The sequence below is a fragment of the Apteryx rowi genome, unplaced genomic scaffold (assembly GCF_003343035.1).
Source record: "Apteryx rowi isolate R43461 unplaced genomic scaffold, aptRow1 scaffold_57, whole genome shotgun sequence".
NCBI lineage: Eukaryota > Metazoa > Chordata > Aves > Apterygiformes > Apterygidae > Apteryx > Apteryx rowi.
The window spans coordinates 2,190,482-2,205,889 of NW_020450838.1; the positions used below are offsets into that span (position 1 = coordinate 2,190,482).

The 15,408-nt window shown below is 39.6% G+C and overlaps 1 protein-coding gene across 10 annotated transcripts in view; it reads left to right on the forward strand.

Annotated features, from left to right (window-relative positions):
- CLASP1 (cytoplasmic linker associated protein 1) overlaps window positions 1-15,408 on the forward strand; it is a 184,538-nt gene that overhangs the window by 103,848 nt on the left and 65,282 nt on the right. For 9 of the 10 annotated variants that reach the window (XM_026082155.1, XM_026082156.1, XM_026082158.1 and 6 more), the window contains 2 exons: window positions 3,158-3,265; window positions 6,590-6,757. In XM_026082155.1, coding sequence (XP_025937940.1) covers window positions 3,158-3,265; window positions 6,590-6,757 — 276 coding nt within the window. Of the gene's footprint in view, window positions 1-3,157; window positions 3,266-6,589; window positions 6,758-13,034; window positions 13,143-15,408 lie in introns of all 10 variants that reach the window. The other variant, XM_026082164.1, reaches the window with a different exon arrangement.

The following is a 15,408-nucleotide window of genomic DNA, read 5'->3' on the forward strand; positions in this document are numbered from 1 at the left end:
TTTTGTCCCCCCCCCCCACACACACAGCTAAAAACTGTATTTCGATAGGGAAAATTAAGAATCTTTTTTTTCTTGAACAGTAACTTTGAATCATTTATTTTGAATCATTTAGCATGCTGTAAGAAAGACTATCTGTATTAAAAATACACATTTTTAACAGTAAGAAAATATCACTTTGGAAAGCATATTGACAGTTTGTGTTTCAAGGAATACATATGAGCAATATCAGAAGGCATTCTTTCCTTGTAACTGTGGGAAGAATTTTGCCCAGAATTTGAGAGGCCATTTTTTCTCTTGTTTTACTTTATCCTATAGACTTTAAAAAATGAAGTACTCCAAAGGTGAGCTGTTACTGTGCTATCGCAATATTTGTACCTTTACATCCTTTTTGTGTATGAAACCACGATGCTGTCCTTTGTGTTGCAGTAAATTTAGAATGAATTTAGGTCGAGCTGTTAAACGTGCCCCATGGTGGACTCATGAATAGAAGTTGGGAATGTCATGAATTTCTGATTTCTGCCCATTCCTGTTGTCATTTGCACAATGCTGGGACAGCTGCTGCTTCTTCAGGTCCAGTAAAGTATTAGTTCAAACACTCATCAGTCTCTTCAGAAGGATGAGAAAGCCAATATGTGTATTGGCATGTTTGTTCCTCCTGTTTGAGAGGAACCCTTCGTTCTGCGTTTTGACACCTATTAGACCAAAAATCAGTGGTAAAACCTACCAGTCAAAAAAGGTTCACACATTGATTTAATTTGGGCCTTTGGTTTAGTTTTCTTTCTTAAAGTTCAGAAAACGTTGGGGTCAAAAACCAAACTTGGTTTCTCTTTATATACTGGTTTTAGCTTTGTTTCATAAACACGGGACAGTCATTTATTACATATTGTCCCAATTTCCTCCGTGTTCTTAGTCATCTGATGACAAAGTGAAAAACTGATTTTGTAGATGCAGGAAGAACATAAAATTTTAAGGACCTTGAGAAGCCTGTACTTTTTTTTTTTTTTTTTAATCACCCCCTTCCCACCCATTTTGTCAGGTGGGTCAACCCCTGGCACAGACACATCACTAAACGTGTTTTTCAATACTGTCTGTTACTTTGCCTTGGTTTTCAGCTGAGTTACTGCCCAGTACTTTCTACAATGCTGAGGCTTTTTGTGTTTTGGAAGGAGAGGTAGTTATTTCCATTGCCATTTCTTAAAACTGCTCAGGTTTAACATGTTTTCTTACTATTTTGTACTCCAGCTGCCGCCAGTGATGCCCTACTGATGTGAGAAACATTAGGTGGTGGCAATGCTGGCTTCTTTCCAAGAGTGTGAGGTCCTTCTGCCTCCTTCCCCATGTGTGCCTGCCCCATCCCGTGGGGGGCTTGGGGTGCAAGCCCCTCATCTGTGGCTGACCAAGCGTTTGCCCACCCTGCGAGGGGTGGAATGGGTCAGCCAAGAGCTCGAGGGCTGGTCTGGGTTGTGCATCAGGCTGCCACTTTCGATGGGGCAGATGGTGTCCAAGGGCGGAGGAGATCTGCAGCCTGGCTGAATGCCTCAGCGTAGGTGGGCAGCCTTGCTGCGAATCCACATGGGCATGCTCAGAGCTAGTTTAGTTGAGCTGGTGGTTAAAATGCAGTTTGTTACGCGTTCTCCCGGTGTTGTGCTAATGTTTTCTTCTATGTCATGTCTACGGATAATTGTTTGACTGTAAATATGTTACCTTTCAAAGCTGACTGAGCTTGTTTTAAAGCTTGATGCTGTTTGAGAAGGGTCTGAAAAACAGTTGTCTTTTCCTTCTTCTGCCAGCAAGTCTAGGTTTTCTCCTCAAAGTTAAGCATTTCTTTGTCACTTTGTGTCTATCAAAAATAAACAAGCCATGTTATGAATATCTTGAGAGCTGAGGTAGAAGACGAGAGCTCTCGATCCATTCAGGCTGGGCTGCTTGCCATCATCTCGTCCTGCATGTATACCTTATGTGAAGTGCTATTTTTTTKGGGGGGGTGAGAAATGTATGTGTCTCTGTTTATATTGCCATCTGTATGTTTATGGTGGAGACGTAGGGTGGGAGATAGATTTCTATAACTGATAGATTCAGTTGCCTAGAATATTCTCTTACCTGTTTCCTTTTTTCCTTTTATTATTGTGCCTGCAACTTGAAATCATCCTCTGAATGCAGGGTAGCACTGGCATCAGTCCTGAGAAACAACTTCAGATTTGGCTGAGAACTGAGTTGCTGAAGAGTGCTGAGGGAGATTTTCTTTGTGCTCCTCTTAATTATCATTTCTTTCCCATTAACTAGAGACAGATAACTGAACCTTAGCACTGGAAAGAACATTCTGTAGGAAACAGCCCAGCCCCGGGAAGGGGATGAACTGATGACCTTGTAGAGGTTTTCTAGCTCAAATTTCTGTGGCTTTTTCATGAAGAAAGAACAGAAAAAGGAGCAAGAGCACTTTGAGACTTTGTATTCGTTCTCTGCTTAAATAAAGGGCAGACACATGGAATCTTTTTTTCCACAATGTTGATTGTGTTAAATGGGGCTCTCCATTACAAGTAAAGTTACACTGATGTAGGGATAAATATGTCAGATCTGTAAACAGCAAGGAAAACTGAATGAGAGCAGGAGGGACCTGAAATGACTGTGTAGTCAGACTGCGCTGACGGACTCCGTGGTGCATGCCACCGTGCACACGTAGATCGGGATATAAAGCACCAGGCTGCCGCTTGGACATCCCAGCGATGGAATTTGTGGGGGCATCTGTCATGCCCATCTCCGAAAGGGGGATCGCCTTGTCACAAAGTAATGATTGGATGTAGGAAGTGGCATTTAGGAGACTGAAACTTTTGTTTATCCTTTTGTAAAGGAATTACTGTAGAGCAGAAGCAAAGGCTGTAGTGAGAGGTAATATTTTATTTATTTATCATACCAGCTGATAGCATTGCAGAAAGCAAAGAGGTTTTTTGGATTAATGGTCCTTCACTCTGTTTCCCGTCACTACTCCTCTATCTCAGCCAGGCTAGTGAAAGATGTTGCTTCTCCCCATGAAACTTTTCTTTTGTACCTTAGTTGATTGTGGGTGTAACAACGCTACTAGTGTAGAACAGACAGTGTTTTGGACTGTTGCCTTTGGAAGAAACCTGTTAACAGTCTGGTTTTCTTTGCCTTCCTCCAGGTCGGATTCGTACAAGGAGACAGAGCTCTGGCAGTGCCACAAGCGTCACCTCAACACCTGCTGACACCCGAGGCCGCAGCCGGGCTAAAGTAGTTTCACAGTCCCAGCGTAAGAAGTGTTTTATTTTGGAGGGGAGGAGAAAAACTGTTATTAATTCTTTTCTCCCGTGTTATGGTAGCATTTGGCTGAGAATTGAGCTCACCTCTGCTAAGTAGATTGCTACTGGGACATGTAACAAAAGGAATCCCTATTCAGCAAGCTTTCAGTGTATATTTTTGCTGACAAATGAGGCCCCAAATTCAAGTGCTTAGTTGTCACCGAGTTACTGCTTTTTCACCTGTTGCACAGCAGAATTGCAGATTGCTGTGAAGCATAGGACTAAATAACTTCTGCTGGGTCCCTCGAGATGTCCTCTGTGTCTGTAGCTGAGTGCTGTCTCTTGGGTTCTTGCCCTGCCAAGCTTCTCTTGCTTATATTATTGTATTTCTGTATGTGTAAAGCGTGAGCTGTCTAAGTTAATGTGTGATTTAGCATCAATTTAAAATAAGACATTACCCCTTTTGTGTAGGTATGGGGGAGAGGACTCTGCCATCTGATTCACATGGCACATCTGTGCTTTCTGGCTTCCTTGCATGGCGTGGTTTCCCCCTAGGAGCCATACATACAGTGCCACATATTTGTCATGTGTATCTAAGAATTTTGTCACTCAGACTTTAAAAGGATTTGGGAGCAGGGAGAAACTGCTCATTTCTGAGGACACTCAAGCTTGTGGGTGAGAAGAGATGGGGCTTGTGGAGAGACCTGTTTGTTCTGAGGACTTGTCTTGCTTTGTACCCTTATTTAAAAGCCCTCATCTGTTCATGCTGTCATTGCTTTGCTCTGTCGGCTGGAGGGATGGGGAAGCAGTTTATAGCATTACATTAGGCTGGGGCAGTTGAAGAGAAAAGTACTATATTCAAGATGGGGCCAAATGGAAATCTTTATACTGAGGTCACGAAGGAATTTGGACTCTGGTGCTCTGATCTAAATTCATTCCTACAGTTTACACTGTAAAACTGATCAAAAATGAGAAATGGCCTTTTTTCCTGATTKCAGTTTAGTGAAGAATGGTTAGATCGGATGAAAGAACTCTCAATGTAGTTAAAGAACAGTTGAATATCCAAAAGTTATAAACACTATTTAGTGCTTAATTTTTTATAGAATGTTTTATGACATGTTAGGTGGTCACATCTGAGCCTGATGCCCTGGTCTAGTTTGAATCCTGATTCCAGCCTAGCCCATCCAGATGTGATCTTTATCTCCTAGGCCAAACATTGTATGAAATAAGCTATGAATCAAGTATAATCACAGGACCAAATTCTCTGTCCACACAGTGGATAACCCTGTTTCAATTTTTCAGACTGGGCTGGGGTATAATTTACAGCAGAATTTGGGTCTACGTACTTGGTTGATGTTTCCCTAAGAAGCTGATCAGCCTAAAAACTGTCGGTTGCATCTGTGCATTAACCCACTGCATTCTGCAGAGGCTTTCGGAGTGACGTGTTTGTGAAGAAATCTGTCTGCGTTGTGTATAACATAAGCTGCATGCTGAACGCTGTATTGTCTTGCTGTCTTTTAATCCACTTTTTGCCTGTCCTTTGGTCTGCCCTCATAATCAAGGATCCAGATCAGCTAATCCTGCTGGTGGTAAGAAACATTTTCCCTTTCTTGCTTTCTCACATTATTTCCTTCATGTTTTTTTAGCTGCTAAACTTGTAGGTTCCCTCTCCCCTGCCACTCTATCAGAGGCTTAAAAAGCATTTTCTTAAAGTTAGAAAACTAAATGTATATGGTAAATGATTTAGTAATCAAACATGGTAAATGTACATTGTGTATAGAAGCAGGCTCATTGCTGTGAGCATTGTGGTGAAGTTCCTGCAGCTTAAACCCCAGGTGCTAAATTCTTCTTCCAGTTATTTCAGTGCAGTGCAGTGTTGACACCTGTGAGATTGCAGCAGTGTAACTGAGAGGCTTATTTGGCTTTCAGGGTGTGAATGCTGTGCATGTGACTGGCATCTGTCACAAGTATTCTCACCCAGCACCGCATGCAGCGTTGGGAATACATGATTTGATTGCTTCAGATTGCTTTGTGCAAAAAATTGGAAGGGGCAAGTAATTTGAACTAATACCAGTTATGCTATTTTCCATCAAATTAATAAAATTGCATACGGTCTTAAATTAAGACAGAAGAAAAGTCTTTGACTCTTACTAGTCATAACAGTATTCTGGAACTGAAATTTCTTCTTGAGATTTGTGGATACTTTTTAGAAAGAGAGCAGCATGAATATTAGTTCAGAATGTGAGCTTGCAAGAGTATGTTTTTGTAGCCTTTTCACAGTATGCTTTTCCTGACTGTTTTAGCAAATAAATGAGCGTCAGGAATGGTAACAGTGGCAGATTTTCAGTGTGACTTTTATATACCCAAAGAAGGGAACAAAAAAAGGCCTTAACTCCATTACTTTTAGTCCTTTGTGATTACCTGTAAACCAGCATTACTTAATTTTTGGTGGAAGCAAATTACCAAATGAAGAATCATAGCAAAATAAGTAGTAGTATTCTACTCATATGGAGTTAAGCAGCAGGAGTATTCCAGATAGAAATATCTATTGCAACTGGAATGTAAATATGTAAATAAATCTTTGTCAGGAGACTGTTTTACAGGCAGCATGGCTTAGACAAAATGTAAACTTGCCATAGGCTATTCAAAGAGACAAGGAAAAATAAAGTAGGACTGCTAYTCAACTTGCTAAAAACTACTTCTCCAGGTGAAAAATAACTAAATACCTTAGATTTAACTGGTCAGAACCAAGTAAACCAGCATCTCTACAAATGTGACAGGGTCTCTTGGTTTACCCTTTAACACGCTGCCCTGCTGCTGTTGAGATGTTAATTTTCCTTCACAAAATTTTTGTGGAAAGTAATGTCACCGCTGCAGTGTAGCGTGGAGATGCCTGAGCTACCTTGCAGCAGCCTGACTCTGCTGGAAGCTGGCTTGCTACAGCACAGAGCTCCAGGAGCACTGATGCATCTTGCTTCTTGATGATGTGAAGTAGCTGGTGAAGTCCCTGCTGCTGCAGCAAGCCTACTCGTGGTACCCTGGCAAACTCGTGTAATGCTAGCTTGGGTATGTCCACGCTGCACTGTCTGCGTTGTCTTTACCCAGACTGGGCAGCGAGATTAGTGTAGGCAGAATTGCTGCTGCATTTATTGTCAATGGGCTTTCCTCGGTCTTCCTCTAAAGTCCATGGGAAACGCTCCAACTGGTTTTCTGTGGGCTTTGGATCAGATTCTGAGATGTAGCCCATTGTATTCCAAATTTGCTTTCAGAGTATTTAAAACCTTGAATTTTTTTTTTTCCTCCTCAAATTTTTCCTTATCTTCTTTTTTTTCTAGCTGGCAGCCGGTCTAGTTCTCCGGGTAAACTGTTAGGAAGCGCCTATGGTGGCCTGAGTGGCGGGGCGTCCAGAGTCCAGGCAGTGCCATCGTCGTCAGAAAAACGCAGCAAGATCCCTCGGAGCCAGGGATGCAGTCGAGAGACGAGTCCCAACAGGATAGGACTAGGTAAGAGCAGCCACTGTGTGGACACATTGATCAGCGTGCTCAAAGGAAGGTCTTTCCTGTTTACTAGGAAATTAAGTGTTACTGTCACATTTTCGAGTTTTTCAGCTAGCAAGTTAATGTTTTATCTCAAGAAATGTTCTATTTTTGATTGCAGTTCGTAGGAAAGTAGTTCTAATTTTCCAGGTTGAGCTGTAGTTTCAAAGTAGGCTTGAGAACATCATGGGAAATCTGCTGTTTGAAATCCGACATGAGCTATGTTGTTGGATCAGGCAGCAAAAAGAATCAAGTAACACGAATAACCCATCATAGCAAAAATACCTCATTTGGCATCAGTGGCTTAGTCCTAAAGGGAGATGAGTAATTTTTGTAAAGTCAGTTGGGATCAAGGGCAAAGAGCACCTTCTTGAATTATTTCAGAAATTTTTGTGGCTTAAATGATTTGCTTCTCTCCTCCTGAATATCTTGGGGCCATTTCCCCAGATGGCATTTTAGACTTACGCTCTAATTATTCCGTTTCTGATATTCCTGTCTCAGTGACTGTTATGTAAATATTCCATAATAGTTTTATTTTCAATTTATCAGCAGGCTTTTTTTAATTAGGTGAATAAGCATCTTTATATAGAAACATCTGTTTATCTGAATTGTGGTGTGAAGGTACTCAGTGTGATCTGTGACCAAGTAAATGTTTTTTTTTAGTTTTGAAATAAAATGGAAATGTTTTCAGAAGTTTGACTTGAATTTTATATAGAGGAAGATCATTTTAAATAACATTGTTACTGAATTATTTTGTACCACTAAGGAATTTACTAGGAGATTGAAATTGATTTAAATCTTAGCCTTAATGTCAATTAAAATTTTAACTATTTATTTGTCTGTTGTATTTTAAATTTAAGCTGCCTTTCTATTTAGAGCATGTTAGTTGTTAGTGGAGAGGTATCTCTTATTYATTCATTGTTCGAATATACTGATAAGAATTTAAAGCACCAGAGTGCGCATACTGTGGTGTGATCCATAAAAAATTCCATGTTTATTGTGATTGTTTTTCTGAATGCAAAGTTCTTCTCATGTCTAATCTATTTTATGACCTCTGTATGAATACACTGTGCTTTTCTGTTCATTGCTTTTAAAATGTAAAGTGCCTCCCAAGTATTAGGAATAATTATTGTGCTATCACACTGCAAAAAAATGTTATTTTCAAAAGGAAACAAAGAATGATGGATAGTACTGTCACATATGTTTAAACTGATCATCAYATTATGTGGTTTGATTTGAAACAGTCTTTAGTATCAGAAGGGAATTTGCTTCTTGCAAAATGCTCACTCTTGGGTTGCAAGCTTTCAGGTAGATTGTGGGAGCCTTGAAGAATTCCTTTGAAAGTATAATTTCTATCTCATTGCTCTGATGTGTTCCCTGTGAACACAGTCAGTGCTTGTTCTTTGGGAGGGGGAGAGAACCCTAAACAGATCTGTTTTTTTCTGTCTGGGTGGATGACCAAAGCCTGGTCTTCTGGGCTCTCATCGGAACAGGAGAGTGTCTGACCCAGGTGTTGGCTTTAGCACTCAGTTGCAGAAATTCTGTGTCTTTATTGGATTTTAAAAATAGTTATATTGGTTTGGATTGAGATAAGTTTTCAGCTGTCATCTTTGTAACATTATCCCATTGTATTTATTGCTTTATAACATAGTATTTACAAGTTTTCCTTGTGTTGCTTCAGTTCTTATTTTCYTTTTCTTTTTTTCTTTTTTTAGTCATCCATTTCATTAAATAGTCTCCCATTCACCTTCGTCCTAAGACTGTGGATAGACTTTCAGGCTCTGATCAAAAAGGTGCTTGAGCATATGCAGTCCTTTGGGTTTGTGGGATTATTTATGTATTTGATGATATGCTTGTGTTTAATCCTTGGGCTGAAATGTCTGTCAAGTCTGTGGGTCACATTGCAGTGCAGCAGGTGTTGAACAGCCTTGAATATCGGGCTGTTAGAAATGGGTAATTCTTGGGTCCTCTTCATGCCTCATCCATTAATTTGTTGCGTAGGTTTTGCAGAGGTGACTGAGCTGCAGCAGGACCAGTGTTATGTGTGCAAGAATAAGCTCGAAGAGAGCACAAGTGCCTGTGTGCAGCTGGACTTTGTGCAAAAACCATCCACTTAGCCTCTTCTGAGGACGAGGGCAATGACAAGCTAATGCAGCCCGTGCATGTAGATGCCCATAAGCATCAGTAGCTTGCTGCTAGCTCAGATTGCCGTGCTGAACATGGATACTCCATGGAGTAAGCTTTCTTCTGCTTGTTGGAAACCTCGAAGCGGTATGTTGTTTTCCAAGAGGCAGCACAACTGTAGCACTTTTAGAATAATAAGGTTCTGCCTGGCCCTCTGTATGGTCCCGGGTGTGGTGCTTTTTAATTTTAAGCTTGCTTTTGCTGTCTGGTAAATGGAAATTACTGGTGGTGTTACCCAGCTGGGGAAGGAAGAGCTTAGTTCATTTAATCTGATTTCTTTGGGACCCTTGAAGGAGAGCTTCCCTAAAAAGGTGATGTACATTTCCAGTGCATGGAAAGTTCATCAGCTTGAAGTTAATTCTGTTGCATAGGTCAGTAGGGCATTTGTGTCCTGACTGGTATTGCAGTGCAAGGATATGCTGCGGGTCAGCCACCTGCTCCTCACCTGGAGCACATTGTCAGCATGGGGATTTAGTTAGCTTTAGTAACAGCCCCTGCCTCTGAGTTTGGGAAATGAGAAACCAGATCCTTGAATGCCAGCTGGATTTGAAAGAAGTTGAGGGATTCGGAGCTAATGTCAGTCTCCAAAATGTGAAGCAGGCGCAGCTGGCTATCCATTTCATGTAGCACTTTCTATGTTGGGGTTGTGCTATGTGTGTTTACTGGAAGCTGAAGGAAATTCTTGACTTGCCTACTGGGTGCACCCTCCTGCAGTTCTGCAGTTTGACTGTKGTGGTTGCAATTACAGCATGTAAAATGCTTGCATTGCTGTAAAGGAAGCATCTGCTGAATTGAGCTTGGATTCTTAGTCTCCTCTTAGGGTGTGATTTTAATGAAATGCAGGTTTTCTTCTAAATGGTAGAACGGTCAACAGGGGAATGGATTGAGTTCTTTGGTATTTGCATCTATTGGTTTACACAGGTGTATTTGAAGGCAGCCTACTAGTGTGCGTTAATAACTTTGTGAATGATGTGCCYCTCTTGTACCTTTCCACGGGAGATTGGTAAGACTTAGTTGTACTGGACACATCTAGAAAGTTTTGGGATGTTGTTGTACATATCCCACCCTTGTTCCTGTCTATGGCTTTCAGTCCTGAGCTGGCTGTTGCCATTTGTGTTGAGATCCTGATTTCCCTCCCTAGCTGTCCACTTCCATTCTGCCTACTCCTTTTAGTTAATTTTGTTACTCACCTACTTAATTTCTGTCCAACTTCTGGGGTTTGGTAATTTAAAAATTGAGTTTAATGGCTGCCTTTGTTGCCTGCACTGCAAAAACAGACTGTGATAGTATAGACTTGTCTAAATGACAATAGTGCTGGCCCTTACTTCTGGCAGTGCTTGAAGAATAATACCCTGAACAGGAGTGGTAATACTCTGATATTTGATCTTCCACATGCAGCACAGCAGGGGAATTGCAGGGCAGGTGGCTGGGAGTCCACAGCAAGCAGACTCATCCTTCTCTTCTTTTCGATCCATTCTTTTTTCTTGCTTTTATATCTGTATCCAGTAACATGCACATCTTCTGTTTGACTGCTATTCATGAACTACTCAATGTTTGCTTTTGGGTTTTGTTTGTGGAGCCAATATTGTGTTTCATCTGTGGCATTGTCCTGCTAGTCTGTTGTCATGCAGTTGAAGAAATGCATGTTGTTTTTGCATTTTCTTTATCATAAAGCATACTATAATCTGTTAGGGAAGGAGAATGTACAGTGTGCATCAATTAAAAAAAATTTTTTTAACCATTCACATCTCCCCCTCTCGAAAGAGCCTTTGCTAGTTGTAGTATAGTTGTGTGAGGGTAAAGATTGATGGATGAGATGCTTAAAAGAAATGACTACTTGTGCAAACCTGATGTGAAGGCTACCGTTATTTACATATAAGCATGAGACCCAAGAATGAGATGTTTGCTTCTGTAGAGCCCTCAATTGCAGGTAAGTATGTTTGTGTTGAAGACTTGAAGAGTGTTCTTTCACCTGTAGTTCACCTGTGAGCTTTTTCTTGTACAGTCTGAGCTGGGATTGCTGTACTCATGGGCCTTAATTTCATCCACTTCATATTATTTAGTCTGTCCTATTTATTTATTATAAGACCATCTTTCTAACTCACTCAGAAGTTTTGGACATTGTGGTGATCTAATCAACTTGGTCAATGGCTCATCTTGTGTTGTCCGGCATCAAAGTTCAGCCATCAGAACCATTAATTCGTCTAAGAGATTTATGAGCTGGGTTTTGCAAAATTGGGGGCAATTTGACAAACCAAGAATCTGGCAGTAGTCTATACTTGAATTTTAAAGCCTAACCATGAAAATTTCTATTTTGTTCTGTACTGTTTTGCTTCAAAGGATACCAGTATGCCCAATGTTTAACTGACCATTCAAAAACAGGCATTATGTTCTGGCATGCTTCTTCTAATGCCTAAAATTCTTCTCCTCAAAAAGAGAGGCTGCATAAATATTCATAAACCCATTTTTAATGAGCCCACACTAGCAGTCTAGGGAACAGTTTTTCTTAGCTTGAGTCTAGGCATTTATGTTCTATATATGAGCCAACAGAGATTTATGAGAATATATATATTTTGAAGCATGCAAATGGCACTAATTTTATAAATATGAGGATACTGTTGAAGTCTGAGGATAAAGCAGGTTAATGTTATGGGTACATGCCTCTGCTCTCTTGTCGTCAAAGCTGATGGTTAGGTTTTACTCCGTACACTGGAAAAAAAAATCCTAAAAGGTGTTCCTGAACACTTATTTAAAATTCACTACTGCCTTTTCAAAAAAGCAAAAAAATCTCCCTCTTTAATCATTAAATTCTTAAAGATAAACTTGTAACAATTAGGTGCCATTCTCTGTTATACAGGAAAATGTTATTTTATTCTCTGCTATGCACACAGCTTTTAAAATACATGACTGTAAACATCTTTGATATCAAAATGACACAATTTGCAGAGGAATAATCCAGTTGCTTTAAATACCTAAATTGCTCATTTTCTAAAATTCTTACTTAGTACTCAAATCTTTTATTTTAAGTAGGAAGTTAAATAACCTTCTAGGGCCTAGCTCTGCTTTTTGTACTTGGGCAAAATTTCAGCTCAAGTCAGTGGGATTGCTTTTTCCTATGAAAGCAGCTTAATCTCTTATCTAGTGCTCTGCGTTTGGCCAACCTGAGAGCGTGCRTATGATGAGTGTCTGCGACACAGCTGATCGGCAGGAGCCTGTTGGGCTCTGGGAAATTCAACGCTTGATAGCTGCCAGACCTGAGATAAGAGTCTTGCTGATGTAGGGCTTTTGTCAAAGTAAAGAATATAGTTAAAGGTTCTCCTTAAGTGTGCGTGTGTCTCAATATATGTGCCTATAAAACCATAAATGTAAGGTTTTAGAAATGTTTGAGGAATGGAAGTTGGATATCTTTTGTTAAAGAATTGAAGCTCTTGCTGCCTTAAAATGGAAACCACTTTGTAACCTGTCTTTCAGGTGGTTAGGAACTAAGTGTTTTTCCCAGTATCTTTCACTGGGAGGAAAAAAAATCTCTGCAAGTCTATACAATACACTTTTTTTTTTTTCCTTAAGATACTTGTTCATGATAAAACTATCATTATAAAAGCCATATCTATGTGAAAATAGCATATTGGTTTTGTGGCTACTTTTAAAAATTCTGATCTGATTAAGAGTGCTTCCTCTTGCTTTCAGAAGGGTATTTATCTTGCAAATAAGGATAAAATCTTCCAGAAAGGTTTCTTTTAGCCTCATCTGATTTGCATGTTCTGTAACAGTAGAGATGCCCTAAACGATTGAAGATCTCCTGCTCTACTTGAATAACAATTTGGATTGCTTAAGAAAAAAGCAGACTGTCAGCCAGACATCTAACACTGCCGAAATTTCGCATCACAAACACAGCCCAGCGTGTAGCGTAGTTGGTTTGTAAGAGCCTGAGCTGGCTGCTGCAAATGATAATTACTAATGTAATAATTACCGTAACTAACAGAAATGTGACTTGACTTTGAGCTTTCTGTCCTCATTAAACTTGTTCACCTTCTCTGAAACTCTCCATGCTGCATGCTAGCACGGAGCAGTCGCATCCCCCGACCCAGCATGAGTCAGGGGTGCAGCCGCGATACCAGCCGTGAGAGCAGTCGAGATACAAGCCCTGCTCGGGGCTTTCCTCCGCTCGGTGAGTACATGTAGGCATTGGAGCTTTAAGGGTCAATTTTTTAATTTTTTTTTTCCTTTTCCTTGTTCTGATTGCCCTTTCAAGACACTGGCAGGTGGGATGAGCTTGTTTCCTGTCCTCTGTTGGATTCCTAACACACTCCCCCCTTCCAACCCTGTTTCCCTTCTGTTTTCTTCTGCATGCTTCAATTCTGGTTCTCAGCATTTCACTGTTAGTAGGAAAGTAGTTAAGTCTGAACTCCAACAATTTTCAGGTTCATTAAATTGGCTTGTATGGGGCTGCTGTGCTTCACTTTGCAGCTATGATGGAGATTTATGGGAGAGCAAGCCTGTATTTTCTAAGTCATGGTGAAGTTGTCAGTAGCATCATAGCCTATTGCTGAGTGACTCCAATTACGCATGATCTGATTTTCTTAGAGCTAGGTGCAGTAAAAGTAAGTCACTTCTATACTAAATCCTCCAATAGAGAGACCTCTTTTTCTTCTTTAGAGGTTCTGTCAATCATCAATTAACAAATGGTACATGCCATTTTGTAGAAGTGTCTTTTCAAGAAAGGCTGGGGTTTTAAAGCTGCAACATCATGCAGCCTAAGTGTACAGTACAAATAGAAAATCTCATTACAGCTGCCACATGCAGAAGTTTTATCTGCACAGGGCTGAAAACAGGATAGTTAATGTTTCTGATCAAATATCATATCATATATATTTTCAACCAAATACATTACTTGTTGTATGAAAGGTTTGTTTGCCGTCTCAAACATAATGAAATACAGTTGATCTCCAGGGCCTCTCTGTTTACTTTATAATTTCATAGCTGTGCATGTGGCTCAAAGTGAGAAAAACTCTTACAGATTTAATCAAGGCTGAAGAATGTTGTTGAAGGATCTTATTTGCCACGCAGTGGCAAAATACAGTTGTACCAAGAAGTGTGCAAGTGGAACATAGCATTTTGGGTTTAATTTTGTAACTTTAGTAGACTAGAGAGAAAAGGCTATGAAAAAATATGAACAGATAGGCTAAATTTTCCGATTTGGTTTTCATAGTTGATATGTTGTACATTGAATAACCTTTTAAACTAATACAGCTGATGTCATTATTGATTTGATTATTCATCTCAACTTCAGGTGTTATCAGTGGAGAGAAACTTGTCTTTGTATCCATTTTGAAATCATTGGCAAAATTCCCATTGATTTCAGTGGAGCAGAGTGGGATCTTCAAGTTAATATTAGAAAGGCTTTAGGATTAAACTTCATCAGTGTAGCACAGAGCTACAAAATAATCTATTTGCTTTATATATAAAATCTCAGTTTTTGGTGAGAAATGGGAGGAGGAGTTCAGCTTAGTGTTTAGAACTTGGCTTCTAGCTCTTTAAGAAAAATAACATCTTTATTAAATGAGCTGACTTGATATCAGAGCCTTAAAAGGATACTAAATATGTAACCATAGTTTGTTTTTTATAGTTACCTGTCTAGCTTCAATATAGGATAAGGCTGTTTTCTCTAACCAAAGTGTTTAAGCATGCTGGGTTTCAGGAGAAGCCGCTCAGTGTTCTGTGTCGTTGTGCAATTTCGTCTATTTTAGTGAAAATACATTAATTGAAACACCTTCCTGAGCCCTTCTTCTGAAGGATAAATGCAGCCTACCAGTTTCACAGTCAGTGTGAATTTGGTGCACCACCACTGAATCTGCCTTGTACGTTGAATATAAAAACTTAAGTTACAAATATCTATTACAGTGCTTGTTAAAAATTACATTTTGGAGGCAGAGGGAAATTGCAATTTAACTAATGATACTTAATAACCTGAAGATTATTTTGTCTCTGAAAATATTCTTATAGAAGTCATTAAGGGGAAGTGAGGGTGTAAGGTGGGGAAGAAGTATCAGCATAATAGTAACCCAGTATAGTTGTGATCATCTTGTCTGGTTTTTGTATTTCATTGAAATGCTGTAAACTGGAACATGTCTATGAACTTCTAAATAATTCTGTAGTTCATCTGAAAGAAATGTATCTTTGCCAATTCAAGCCAAAACAGTATGACTATTAGAGTATTTTTAGAATCCAACTAATAATATTATATTAATGCTAAGATAATATATGATGTATATATAAGATAATCTTACTGTACATAGTCTGTTTTTGCTCATAAAGATTAACTCATATATTAGTGAACTATATTTAAGCTAGTTATATGTAAGTGACCATTCTTGCGTTTAACAGCATTATAGTCAATGCCAACACTGACATCCTGACCTTGCAAATTTGCTCTG